Source organism: Fulmarus glacialis, unplaced genomic scaffold (genome assembly GCF_000690835.1).
Source record: "Fulmarus glacialis isolate BGI_N327 unplaced genomic scaffold, ASM69083v1 scaffold2399, whole genome shotgun sequence".
Taxonomy (NCBI): Eukaryota; Metazoa; Chordata; class Aves; order Procellariiformes; family Procellariidae; genus Fulmarus; species Fulmarus glacialis.
Window position 1 is genome coordinate 1 of NW_009231198.1, and position 14,129 is coordinate 14,129.

At 41.9% G+C, this 14,129-nt stretch overlaps 1 protein-coding gene across 1 annotated transcript in view; it reads right to left on the reverse strand.

Annotated features, from left to right (window-relative positions):
- Window positions 1-6: 6 nt before the first annotated feature.
- ELMO2 (engulfment and cell motility 2) overlaps window positions 7-14,129 on the reverse strand; it is a gene marked incomplete at its 3' end in the record, with an annotated part of 18,465 nt that continues 4,342 nt past the window's right edge. The window contains exons 7-22 of the mRNA XM_009584469.1: window positions 11,619-11,718; window positions 11,258-11,409; window positions 8,964-9,042; window positions 8,330-8,365; window positions 5,309-5,359; window positions 4,854-4,976; window positions 4,074-4,208; window positions 3,528-3,632; window positions 3,340-3,448; window positions 2,544-2,680; window positions 2,054-2,217; window positions 1,859-1,971; window positions 1,442-1,549; window positions 1,031-1,113; window positions 626-703; window positions 7-53 (exon numbers count right to left, since the gene is read on the reverse strand). Coding sequence (XP_009582764.1) covers window positions 7-53; window positions 626-703; window positions 1,031-1,113; window positions 1,442-1,549; window positions 1,859-1,971; window positions 2,054-2,217; window positions 2,544-2,680; window positions 3,340-3,448; window positions 3,528-3,632; window positions 4,074-4,208; window positions 4,854-4,976; window positions 5,309-5,359; window positions 8,330-8,365; window positions 8,964-9,042; window positions 11,258-11,409; window positions 11,619-11,718 — 1,620 coding nt within the window. The remainder of the gene's footprint in view (window positions 54-625; window positions 704-1,030; window positions 1,114-1,441; window positions 1,550-1,858; window positions 1,972-2,053; window positions 2,218-2,543; window positions 2,681-3,339; window positions 3,449-3,527; window positions 3,633-4,073; window positions 4,209-4,853; window positions 4,977-5,308; window positions 5,360-8,329; window positions 8,366-8,963; window positions 9,043-11,257; window positions 11,410-11,618; window positions 11,719-14,129) is intronic.

Consider the following 14,129-nt stretch of genomic DNA (forward strand, 5'->3'; position numbering starts at 1 on the left):
CTGGACATGTCCTTCCCCAAGAGCGCATTAAGCCCATCGATCCAGATACAGTACTGTGGAAAAAAAAGGATAATTCACAACTCCGGGCATAAATGATAGGTTATGTTGAATCTTTCCATCCACGTAACAATTAGAGATACTCCTATACAGCTCCAAAATAGGAAACATGGGAGGGAATTAACCTATGGGGGGGGGGGGGGGACCCAACCCCAAAACAGTGCCCATAGAAATTTCCAATGGAAGTTGGAAGCCTAGAAGTAAGCATGACCCCATGGCTCTAGGAGAGGGCCAAGAGTTTCTATTGTGGCATAATAACAGAAAAAGCAAAGCTATTTTAGGTATCAGTGCCTTATAGAAGGGGGAAAAGGGAACAACTGACTGCATAGGAGGAAAGAAAGTAGCAGTCCAGACTAAGGGAAATCAGAGTAGGAATTTTTTTTTTTTTTTTAGAAGAGAAAGATAACTGGGGAAAAAAAAACAGTAACACTAAGTATCAGCAACACTTTCTAAGAATGAACCTGGTGGGAGACATCCTGCTCAAGCCTTTAATAAGAAGCAACCGATCCTTCTTAATCTCTGAAGTAAATTGCTTTATATTCTACTGCTTAACCACTATGTTTCTTACCTCATATTTATTAGGTGCAATGAAGTTCAAGGTCTCATCAGGATCATATAATATCGAGAAGGCCAATTCTAACACTTCCTGAATGGAAAAGAATCTTTCACTCATTGACTGAACAAAACATCACAGCACCTTCTGCCTACTAACCCAAGAAGAGAAGCTGCCTTGCTGCAGCTCAGTGCACTTTCCCATATCATTATTCTGAGCAACTCCGAATAGCCTATAGCACAACCAGACTATGCTCACAGCGCCTAGCAATCACAAATGAGTACTAGGAAAAGGCCCAGATATGAGATGGGTTTTGTAAACAATACACCTGCAGTGTGGAAGATCATTTGCCCCGTTGCTTGCTTTCACAGTTTTCAACTCTACAGCATTGGATATTACAGGCGAAAAGGGAGCACTTACCTTGTTCTGTTTCAGTGCGCTTTTCTCCTTCATGTGTGGACAGTCCTTCCCTGTGACAATGGCTTTGATGTCTGCAACTGGAACTAACAGTGAAAAAGTAAAACTCACAAACAAGATGAAAAGATGAACTTTGTTTTGTCTTTGCAACTGAGCATTGTTCCTGTAGCTTATTACTGCAGTTTTCCAAAACACATTACCAGTAACACATCCCTACAGTTGGCTGTTATAAGAAATACCAAGCAATTCCAAGACTCAAAGGATTTGGGCAAGGACCAAAAGTTGATCTCATCTCAGTTAGGGCTTCAGCCACAGCTCTTTTTCTCTCATCTCTAGGATGGTACTCATAACAGCCTCTAGACGGCAGAGCACAGAACATTGCACAGTGTGCTCAGAGCAGTAATCGGGACTTACTTTTTTCCTGTAGAGATTCAAAGGTCACTTCCCCCTGGGCATTATCTTCCAGATCTCCATAGTGTAGCACCTTGTGATTCAGAGCCAGGCGACAATACCAAAATCTTTCTGGAACACGCATCAGGTAGAGTAAGCTGAGCAAGATCATTCACGTAAGGTCTTACAGCCACTACATTATGGTCACCCCACCCAATGCCTCTGCTCCCCCAATTCCTCAGCACTGCTTCCTGTTCATGAGGGGATGGCAGCATTCTAAGAAATGCAGATCTGTTTCATGCCAAACTACTGGCTGTTATAGATAGCCCAGGTAACCAGCTTTCCTTTCTGGCAACACACCTGCTGACGGATTAATCCATTAGATCTTATTTGCCTACAGTTCTTCACATGAAAAAAATGCAGTGGACGCTGTCACCTTACCTTGTCTTCTGCGATTTCCAATTTTTCGAAAGCTACTTCCCTCACAAAGCCTGTTCAGGCGCTGTTGCTTTATCAGCTCCAAGATCTCTGGTTGGATTTTCTCTCTCAGCTCCCTGGGAATCAAATATGGAACAGTAAGCAGAAAATTGAGATAACAGCAAGCGCAGAAGGCAATTGGTTTTGTTAGGCACTTACACAATAGGTGGTGACTGAAAGTCATCTTGGCTCATTCTCTCAGATTGGCGTAGTCGCAGAATCTCAGAATAGCTCAGGCTGCGCAGTTTGCTCTTGAACTGGTCCAAGGAGTTTGGTTTAGAGGGGAGAGCCCGTGTGATCTGTTCCCTCACAACCTGCATAACCTAAAGAGATTGGGCAGGGGGAAAAGCACATCACATTCTTGCTGCTTAATGGCAGCAGAGAACCAGGGCATAGCTCAGTGGAAGCAAAGAACTGACATAGAGTAACCGGGGCCAGGAGTGTGAACGTACTAGTGACTTTGAAGATCCAGAAGAACAAAGAATGACCTCAGGTCATACCAAATAAAAGTTGGACCATCCTCCCTTACAGCCCACGTCAATGCCCTGTCATACCTTCTGCGCCCTACTCTTCAACCAAGTGTACAGGCTGAGTGAACACGTGCTGTTCTGCAAAAGATTCTACAAAAATACCTCTTCTCCACTCTGACCTTATTAAAGTCTTCTGCTGTCGCCCTCATTTCTTTCCAAGTCTTGTTCAACAGCTGGATGCAGATGGCAAATAGCTCCTCAAATGCACGGTCATGGGTGAAAAACATGGGGTGATAGTCATTCCGGCCTTCATTGGCTTCAGGAAGAAACAGAAACCACAACCATGTGAGCATATTGCACAAGAGCTACTAAGAGTAACTAAAATTCACTACTAGTGACAGAAACCTGATGGTATGTAATAGTACTAACTCAAAGAGATTAAGACAGTTCAATGCTTTGTCTCCCCATAGACGGTCTATATTGGGAATGGCAACTATCCCCACGCTTCACCATACAAGCCTCTGTGACTCATGTACCCTTTTCATTCTAGTCCCCCCAAATGACTACTTGCAGTTGTTTCCCACGCTCCTCTGACAGAATTTCTTATAATGGTTAATTGTCTCAGAATGCTGTTTTGAGACTGTCAGAGCTACTAAACTTTTCTCAAGTTCATGATGGTTTCTAGAGTGTTTTTTTTATACAGCACCCTGCTGAAGCTTCAGGAAGTTGAAGCCTTCTGCTTGTGTCAGTTTTTCAGGAGAACCAGAGCGCACACAACAAAATTTCTTACTTTACTTCGATACTGGTATTATCACTGGGACACTGATAGTGCAACTAACTCCAAGCTCCCCCTATCCTTACATGGCAGAAGTGAGATCAAGGTACAAATGCTTGTGAATATTGGTCAGCCTGTAAGCTACTTCCAGAAGCATCAGCCCAGCAACTTGGAAAGCTGGGGTAATAAATGGTACTTACGGAGTTCCCCAACTTGCAGGATCTCACAAAGCATCCTAGTAAGCTCAATTGCACTGCGCCCAAAGGGACACTCATGCTTATCTTCTCGACTGCTGTTCTCCAGAACAATCTACAAGAAGAGGATGCAACACACACTAAGAAGAGCTGCTGAGGTGTTGGTATCTGCAAAAAACAGCAGCTTCACTTACCCTGATATAGGTGTCCTGATGAAATTTGGCCAAGTAAAGCATGTTGTCCAATGCCAGCATCCCTGGAGGAGTCTGAGTAAAATCCATGGCTGGATTGATGTGATTCTGTGAAAGGAGTATGTAGAAAGAACCCAAACAAATGAGCTCAAAGAAATTGTGTGAGAACCTTTTCTGAAGGAATTTTACAACCGCCTGTCCATCAAGCACTCCCTCACATCTATCCCAGGGGTAACCTTGGACACCTGCTGACAACACTATCTGTACTTTCTAGAAGACAGGCCAATTCCAAGTTCTTCATAGAATAGGTGCATATGGTAAGTAAATATCTCCAGAGAATGTGCCTAATGAGCCCTGGCATTTAACCGATCAGCAAGTTCATAATGATCTTCCTTGGGAGTCTGAGTGTAGCTAAATTTCTAAAACTCAGATACAGAAGTATAGTAAAGCAAACAGCTATTTCTGTTCCTTACTTCCCCACAACTCTGATGGAGATTGCTTAGATTGCCTTTACATGCTTTACAGTCAGCACTCTCTCTAGATGCATACAGTGAATCCCAGCATCTTGTAGTCCTTGGTGTACATGGCTTTGCGTTTTTCTGTTCCACTGCCGGGGACGGTGTTGCTGTCAGACTCCGCATCAAATGCAATTCTTCTCAACTCAAATATGATGTCTCTCTGTGCCTGAAGGACAGAAGGCAGAGAAATGGTAACGTGATCAATCATTAGGGCAGTATTTTCACATAATGCACAGTTCTACCTCTCTCTCCAGAGCTCACACAGTGAATACAGAGAGATGCCAGAGGTCATTAACATTACGTAAAAAGAGGCAATCCATTTCAAAATGGCAAGTTTTAGTGTATTCGGTCAAGCAAAGTATTTATTTGCCTTTTTCTTTAACTGCCTCAAGTTTAATTAAAGGCAATTTCTAGGCATTCAGATAATGCTAAGGCATTTCTCACTCAAGACTACAATGCATCTAAGAACTGACTAAGAGACACCTTAAAAATGCCCAGCTTCCTTGTATACTGCAAAGAAATGGATAAAAGGATGTGCGCTCCATAGAGGTGGAGTAATCAGTTTGACAGCTGGCATCACACTGGTCAAGAAAGGAATATATGGCGTCCAGTGACCACTTACGTCTCTAAAAGTCCCACAGCATACAGCAGGATGGTCATGAGCATACCCTAATCTCAAGGACTACAATGTGAGGGGTGATTTTGAAACTTTATGCACCACCTACTGCAAATTCTATGGAGCTAAGGAGCTCAGGAATAAGGCCCCTTGTACGTCCTATTCTATCAGATCTTACTCAGCTCTAATAGTGACCTGATCATTGGGATCCATTTTGGTCATCATTCTCTCTTCCAGGAGATTAAAGGTCAGGACCTGTAGCACGTACAGCTGATGTGCCATTTCTGTTTTAATTGGGCGGTTTCCTCTGATCACATGCTGCAAAATAAAGGATAGGGTAGAAATGAAGAGAATACAAATAAAAACTGAGGTATTAGCTGTAGGCGTATGCCACGCTGCATGTACATCTCTGTATATGAACATTCAGATGTTTAAGCTCCATATTCCATCAGAAGTATAATGATAAATGCTCTGTAACAGCAGAAAGAAGCATCCTGATAATGCCCTTTTGAACAAGTGGCTCCAATTTCACCTTTGAAAGAGTCACTCTTCTGGAAGTGCCCTGAGGGCAGCAGAATTTACACTCTGCACAAGTGAAACCTCTACTGAGAGAACATTAGGAAGCACTCTGTCATTCCAGACATACTTACATTCAGGATGATAGACCTCAGGTGCTTCTGGGCAAATGCGTTAGCCATTTCCTGTTGTGGAATTTAGAGATAAAATAACATGAATGAAATATAAACAAAAAGCCAACATTGTGCAGAAAGGAGAGAAAGAAGGAAGCCTATGAATTGGAGATAGCACTGGCACACAACAAAGTGCTTTTACTACAGACTGTCAATTTAGCATCTCACCACAAAGCAAGCATCAAGTTGGGATGCAAGGGTCATCTTTACCATGGCACAACTCATGGATGGATCCCTCACAAAACATCATTAATGTGGAGAAAGGCACTAAGGTATTCAAAGAACAGAAGAAAATTTAGCTTAACATTGGACATCTAATGATATTTCAGTATCAGGAGATATGGCAGCAGGGAGCATACTGTGGGTTGCCCAGAAAAATCTGTCATCTACAAGAGGGTCCTTCAATTAGCATTTCACAACTTTCTATACCTAGGTATACACCCAAGATAACAAGGGCTACAGGATGTAGTTTTCAGGTCTCCTCCCTCTCAAAAACTCTCCCTCTGAAATTTACATTTCCTTTGTCTCAGTTCCTAAAGAGATGTTCAGAAGTCAGTTTAAGGACAATTTGCAGAAGCACTTCAGTTTACAAAAGTAAAGGGTAAATAATTTTCATGCTTAAAGGAAAGCTTCCAGTTTCCCTCTTTACTGCATGGCTTCCTTCCCCAGATGAGAAGGGTTTCCAACCATCAAGTCATGATGACAGTCACAGCAGATGCAAGTATCTGCTGCAAGCCTTCAGTTCCGGGACCAATTACACAGGCACCTGCAAAAATCTAACCTGTGCTTTCCTTGCAAATTGTGAAGATGTACTTATTTTAAAATACCAGTGATCTCATCACACCTGCTAGGAGAGTGGCACAAGTGCTAATGTCAAGATGGAATTATCAGAATTTTGCTGTTATAAGCAAAATCTTTGGGTAAGAAAAAACTGTTGGGCAATATATCATCTGAAAAAAGTCCAAAAGAACTGCCGGTCTGAGATCTCTTCACATTCCTATGCAGTGTGGATTGAGAATTGGAAGCAGATGTGCAGTCTTAGACAACTGCATTCAATCAGCTGTACATTCTGAGCAATCCAAGACTGTTCCAACTGCTCTTATCAACCCTGCTCCTGACAGGCTTTATAAGGAGTCTGGTAAAATGTGTATATTAGCCCCATTCCAAGTCCATATTATCACTTTTGCTCCAGACAGAAACCTCCTAAAACAAGAAAGCGATATGCTGGCTGACAGCCAAGCCATAATGGCTGCAAGTTCAGCAGCGCTCATGTTACAATCAAAATGAGTCAGTGCTTGAGTGGAAGATATCTAAGAAGCATCTAGATGTAGTAGGAAGTGGTTTCAGAGATCACACACTGCACTCTGAGTCATTATTTTTTACTATGATTTGTGAGATGTAGTACTGAGAATAGAACAAGGCCTGCTGTTAGGATTTGTTTGTGCATGCAACACAAAGAATCCTTACTCTGAAGGAATTAGTTTGTACATGGGATGAAGTAACAGGTGACTGAAGCAGATAAACAGTGGGAAGGACAAAGACAATTAAACAATTCTAAATAGCGTAGTAAGAAGCATGAGCACGCACACAGCCTAACCACTGCTAAGGGATCTATGTTCTGCTGAGAGTCCAGTAATGCCCACTTTGCTGCTTGATGGGGTCACAGAATCACAGAATCATTTATGTTGGAAGAGACATCTTGAGATTGTCTAGTCCAACTCCCCTGGTTCAGACAGAGCAGGTTGCGCAGAACCACGTCCAGTCAGGTTTTTAATATCTCCACTGATGGAGACTTCACAGCCTCTCTGGGTAACCTGTTCCAGTGTTGGACCACTCTTATATTAATTTTTCTTTTGTTTGTGTGTGTGCGTTCAGGTGGAATTTCCTGGGTTTTAAGCTGTGCCCATTGCCTTTTGTCCTGTCAGCAGGCACTATTGAGAAGAGTTGGGCTCCCTCTTCTTTATTCCCTTCCATCAGATATTTATACACATTGATAAGACCCCTCTGAGCCTTCTCTTCTCAAGGTTGAGCAATTCCAAATCTCTCAGCCTCTATTCATATGAAAGATATTCCAGTCCCTTAATCATCTTCATGGCCCTCTGTGGTCATGTGGATTGTGTTCAAGTGGAAAAAAAAAAAAAAAAGAAAAAAAAAAAAAAAAGAAAAGAAGTGAAAGATCCCTTGGAATTTTGTTTGCTATGAAGTTTAGTATCTTGGCTAAATTACCAACAGAGGAGTATGTTCTTCCTTATTTTCATGTGTTAAGCATATCCATTAATTTTAGAAATTATGTAACATTTATTGAGACCATAGTTTCCCCTCTGAAGGCACTGCATCCTTGGCAAAAGTGGAGCATTCCCTGTGCCACCCAGAAAAAAATCTAAAACATGTACCAGAATCTCAAGATACAGAAGGTTTCAAATCAACCTATTAACAAGATTCCCCTGGAGATAGCACAGGGCAAAAAACATTCTTATAGTACAATTCCCAAAGGGAGAAGTCACAGATTAGGCAGAATGTATGCTCTAGCCCCCAACCAGCACTAAGTTTTGTGACTGCCCTTCACAGACAAACAGCTCTACCTTTAGAAGGACGCAGCTGGATATGAAACTGTCATTAACGCAACTGAGATTTGGGGTATAAACTCAGGCTGTAGTAAGTTTAAGGAGACTCAGACTACTAAAGAACTGGTTCCAGTTTTAAAATTGGTTCACCTGGTCAGTCTTGTAGTATCAGTTTCCTTTTACGATCATCTTTATTATCTTGTGTGCACAATACGTCATTCAAGATTTCTCCTGCTACTGATTCTTCTACCCTTCACAATCTGAGTACATCCCCAGGAGCCCTCCCACCCTTTTCCCTAGGCTCATCCACTATCTGAAGCCTGTATGCATCATTTCTGAGATACAAGGAGGCATAACTGGAGAAATGCTAACATGCCTACAGTTCCGCATGACCAGCCCCCAGGCTCGAGTTACTTACAGTGATGGGCAGGTCTAGTGGGTTAAGCAGCTTGTCCTGCTGGCAGAAAGCAAAAAAAGGCACAAAGAGAAGCAGACAGGATTTAGCTCGGAGTCCAGAAATAAGGCACAAACAGGGCACTAGAGAAGAAAGGCTTAACACAGCGAAGCTACACAATACAGACATATGCACATCTTGCATGTAGCTGAGATCTTGGGGGTTTCCTCAGAGCAGGACAGGTGTTTCATTTCTCACATCACCTATGACTTAAGAAAGGTCCGTTTTTTGGGCAAGGGGGTAGTGGGGTGTTTGTTTAGGAAGTACATACAATCCCAAGGACTCTACCCAGCCTACCTCTCCCATATGGAATTAACTTTCTTCAAAAAAAATTTCCATGCTGTATAGAGGATTACTTTCCATCTCTCAAGGCCTTTCAGATTCCTTTCTGAGCATCTCCTAAACATAGATGTGCTGCTCCAGAACACATTAATGGGATGATACTTTTTTGCCTATGTTGCCACATAGCAAACAGCTACATAAGTTCTTGGCAAGGTCTGAGGTCTGCCTTGCCCAGACAATATGATTTCTGAGACACAAAGTAAACAGCCAATCAGTAACCATTATTCAGGTTTAAAGTCAAAAAGCAAGAACAAACCTGTCTCTTGTCCTCTGGTGCCTTCAGGAAGAGGGCATTGATCAGTGCAATGGCATATGTCTGAATCTCTTGGTTTGAGCTGCAGAAACGAAAATGGGAAGATCATAAGAGAACAGACAGTATAGAACATTACAGCTTGCTGCTTTGCCTGCACTGTAAGAACATTTACTACAGCTATCTTGCATTTCAACAGACAAGCAGGATTCAGGTAATCTACTTTTATGCCATCCAACTCTTCATAAGGCCTGCAAAAAGCTGACAGAAACTGCTGTCTGATAGCTCCATTATTCAGAAGATAGTGCAGATCGCAGCCCAGCAGAGCTCAGAGTTCAGCACCACCATGGTTTGTTTCCAATGCTGAAACTATCTCTGTAAAGCCTAGTTATACTGCAGTCTGTTATATAGGTACATCTAGAAACTTATACAGAGCAAGTAATTTTTCTCCCCTATGTCAATGGAAACAACCAAACGCAAAAGGAACTAAGGGGGAAGCATGCCTGTCTGTATGGCATTGCCTTCCAACCTCAATACTTTGGCCCAACCCACACGTCTTTTTCTTATTTTCACTGAAGAGCTTCTTCGGGTAAAGGGTGCTTAGTCCCCTCCTAGATCACGCGAAGTGTGTAGTTTCACTTGTGATGTTTTGAATAAGCTTCCAAATGCCAATCACACTCTTTTCCACCCCCATCTTGATGCTCTATCAAATCCAGTTTTGTTTCTTGCTATACTATTACTCTTGGGAGACTTCTGCAGAACTTCAAGCTCTTCTGATTAACAGAAGTGCAGTGCATCACCTAAATGAATTTGTGTGTGCGTGTATACTTTTTTAAAAAACATTTTTATATATATTAAAAAAAAAAAAAACAACTAACCTTTTATAAAACATCTAAAGCTAAAACATCTTTTAGCTTAAATAGCTATTTTCCCCACTTTGGCATTTATCCCTGGCATATCTGTGGATAAGAACCTTCCTCTTCTATTGCTCCCTTCCACATCTTCTTCATTTTGGTCAATCTGTCATACTTCAAACATGCAAATGTTCATGCATCATCCTAGGTTTTCCTTGGGTCTCCAAGCTTCGCAGTCTCTGAATTCTGTCACTTTACCTCTTCTACCCTCCTTTTCAGGGTTTGCTGCTTGCTTTTTGACACAGCAAAACAATTTTTAAATTAATTTCTCCTCTTCTAACTCATCTCTTTCAAACTTGTTTCCATGGATCTGTTCTTCCAGAACCTATCCTCTGTTAAAGATTGCTCCCTCCTGATAGTCTTGCCAACCAAACACCAGCAAATTCCGACTCACTCTCCAGCCTCCCTTTCTACAATATTCCCTGCATAGATACTTTCTTCAGCAACCTTTTGTGTTCTGGAAGCACTTAAGCATATGAGTATGTCTTGAACAAAGACATTTTGCTTAAACAACTGCACAAGTGTGTTCAGTGTTAGGACCAAACCTGTGTTTTACTAAAATTGAAATTATAAAGCTGAAAGAACATATACTCTTCGCAGAACAAAGTTGCTGCAGTGTTCATGAGAATTAGTTTAGCTTTTCTGTTAACCAAGTTCAAATGTATAAACACTCTAACCACACAGTGACATTGATGCAGTACATTGTTTGCACTATAATTTTTTAAATTACTGTTCATTGATTAAGGAATATTAACCATACTCACAAATGGTGCTTTTCCACATTTTCAGAATTAAAAGGTTTGAGAAAAAAAAACACCACCTACTTAAAGCTCTAACAAATGCACGCTTCTTTTTTTATGGAAGAGTAGAACTGACCTAGACAAACAGCCTTAAAAGCCAGATATTAATTTGCCAGTTCGTTTGGAAAGAGAGGAAGGGGAGATGGGAAAAAAAGCAAGAAAAGCCATTGTTTTCTTCCTTAATATGCAGGACAAAAACCAGAAGATGATGAGCTCTTAGATTCTAGTGGAAACAGTTTAAAGAAGGGTGAAAGTAACAAATGACTGGATGCAGAAGCTTTGGGAAGTTGTTTTAGTAAGACGCAGGTTTGTTCCCAACACTGAACATGCTTGTGCATTTGTTAAAGCAATATATGTTCAAGACATACTCATGTGCTTAAGTGCTTCCAGAACACAGCACATTTTTTTCCAGGATCTTACTTTTTGAAAAATCTGTTAGAAATCCTAAAGTTCAAGTAAGATGTCATATCAGTAATACTTTAAAAATAGCATCTTTAAGTATTTTAAATGTAAAAGGATGTATTTTCAAATTAACAGATATTCATAAAATTGATTTAAATCACACCACTGTTAGGTGGACACTCACACTTGCAGATGAGAAATGAGCTGCCCCACGGTGATCTCTTCTGCTATCTTCTGATACAGAGTCTGACTGTTTAGCACCATGCTTTCTAGAATGGCTAGGGATCGTTGTAGGATGGAGACATCTACCATAGGCTGACTCACATACCCTGCAATCTAAAAACAGATGAACCAGCAGATCAATAGATGCCCATCTAGGAAACCTTGTGGTGAGTGAGACAAGCTAAGGGAGACAGGGCTCAGAAAGCTGGGTGCACTGTGCTCTCAATGAGTACTCGCTTCTCAGAGTCATCTTGCTCTTCCTGGAAGCTGCATTAAAGCACAAGAAGAAATAGCATCCACTCGCCCCCTTTACCCAAACTCACCTGTTTGATGAAGGTTATTGAGACCATGTCCCAAGAGACAATACCATGGTCCATGAGCTCCAAGAAGGCAGTCAGGGTGAAAGCCAACATCTCACTGTAACTGAGAAAATGAAGAATGCAGTTACAAGAGATCTGGTAGCAAGGAAAAAGCCTTGCTTTTTCCAAGCTTATTCCAAGCTGAATAAGCTGGATAAAAGAAAAATGTCACCACTTTCTCCTAATAAAACAGGCTACAGTTTGGCAACTGTGGGAGCAATAAAGTATTTGCATTTATGAAGATAATTTTATTCTTTTGTGGAATCATATTTTATTTTTCCTGATTACAAGCACAAATTAAAACTAGCAATAATAAGTCCCTAGTCCTGCCACCAGAGACTCACAACCACCTGGATCAGTACCTGGCTAGCCAAAGGAATAACACGAGAAGCAGCAATGCAGTATTTATTCCTGAGCAGTGCAAAGTATCACTACCCAAATTCAACACTTTCATGTGAGGGAAAAAAAAACCAAACCCAACTAAAAACCAGCAAACCCCAAAATATTCAGTACAATGCCCGTCAGTTAAAAAAAGACCAACTTGAAAAGGGGAAAGCTTTTTAAGCCGATCAACTGAAAATTTAAGTGATCTGCAAACGCCGGATTTTTCAACTGTTGTCAGATTTGAGCTCCAGAGTAAATTTATATCACAAAACATACACAGATCTTTGGAAATTACAACCCCTACACACACATAAAAAATGAACAAACATGTTTTAACATCAGATAAAAACAAAGAAAAATTAGTTGTTGTTCTGTCAATATTGGGACCTGGCTTGAAACAAAACAAAAGCACAGCATGAATTGTAGAAAATGTAATACATAACCACAAGACAGAAAGGTAAAAAAGACTGAGGGAAAGATTGCAAAACATGCTGAAAACATATTAGCTGCTAATATATAAGAAAACAGAAGACCTATAAATGTTACGACAATAGGTTATCAAGACTTTAAAAATGCTTTCAATGAAACAGAACAACTTCAGTGGAAAAGCCAAGTGAATTATTTGCATCAGAGTTCACCATGAATGTGCTTTGGGGAAACCAAACCAGAGTTTGGTTTTTTTCAGGTTTTTTGTTTGTTTTTAAGAGAGAAGAAGAGACTTCGAATCTGTCCTTTGAACATCACTAGAAGACATTCTGGAACAAGCCATTAATATGAAAAACAGATCTCCAGGACCAGATGATATTCACTGAACAATTCCGAAGGAACCATGGTAAAACGAAACATTACCAAACTACTTATTGTGCTCTGCAGAAAGTGGCAAATGTAACGCCAATTTTTAGAGAGGACTCAGGCAGGAATCTGAGGGACATATCAGGCATATAGGTATTTGTAACCAGAAAGATCGGCGGAATCTATAATAAAAGAATAATACCACTAGAAGAAAAAGAAATATTTAACAGGAAAGAATTGCTATGGCTTTTGTAGAGGAAAGTTATGTTTCACATCTACATATGTATTGGGTTTATGTGGCAAGGTTTTGGTAGCAGGGGGCTGCAGGGTTGGGGAGAGGCTGCGGCTGCCCTGTGTCAGACACAGCCAGTCCCAGATGGCTCTGTGATGAACCCACCACTGGCCAAAGCTGAGCCCGTCAGCCAAGCTGGTGGCACTTCTGTGTAAGCATATTTAAGAAAGGGTAAAAAATGCTGCACAGCAGCTGTGAAAGAGCAGTGAAAAAACATGTGAGAGAAACAACCCTGCAGACATCCAGTGAAGGAGGAGGGGGAGGAGGTGCTCCAGGTACTGGAGCAGAGATTCCCCTGCAGCTTGTGGAGAGACCGGAGTGAAGCAGGTTGTCCCCTGCTGCCCGTGGACCAGCATGGTGGAGCAGATATTCACGCTGCAGCCCGTAGAGGACCCCATGCTGCAGCAGGTGGAGATGCTCTGAAGGAAGCTGCAGCCCACGGGGGGCCCATGCTGGAGCAGGCTCCTGGCAGGAGCTGCAGTCCGTCAAGAGGAGTCCATGCAGGAGCAGGTTTTCTGGCAGGAACTGTGGCCCACAGGGGACCCATGCTGGAGCAGTCTGTTCGTGATGGACTGTGTCTTGTGAGGGACCCACACTGATGCAGTTTTTGAAGGACTGTATCCCGTGGGAGGGTCCCCACACTGGAGCAGGGGAAAAGTGTGATGAGGAAGGAGCAGCAGAGACGAAGTGTTATGGACTGACCACAACTCTCGTTCCCCATCCCCCCGCGCAGCTCCCCTCGATGCCGGGAGGAGGCAGAAGAGTGAAGGAGTAAAGTTGAGCCTGGAAAGAAGGGGGTGGAGGGAATGTGGTTTTACTTTTGTCTTTGTTCCTCACCATCCTATTCTATTTTTAATTGGCAAAAAAAAAAAAAATTTTCCCCAAGTCGAGTCTGTTTTGCCCAACCCATGAACTTTTTCATCTTGCTTTTCCCTGTCCTGTTGAAGAGGGGGAGTGAGAGAGTGGCTTTATGGGCAGGTGGCAGCCAGCCGCGGGTCACCCACCCC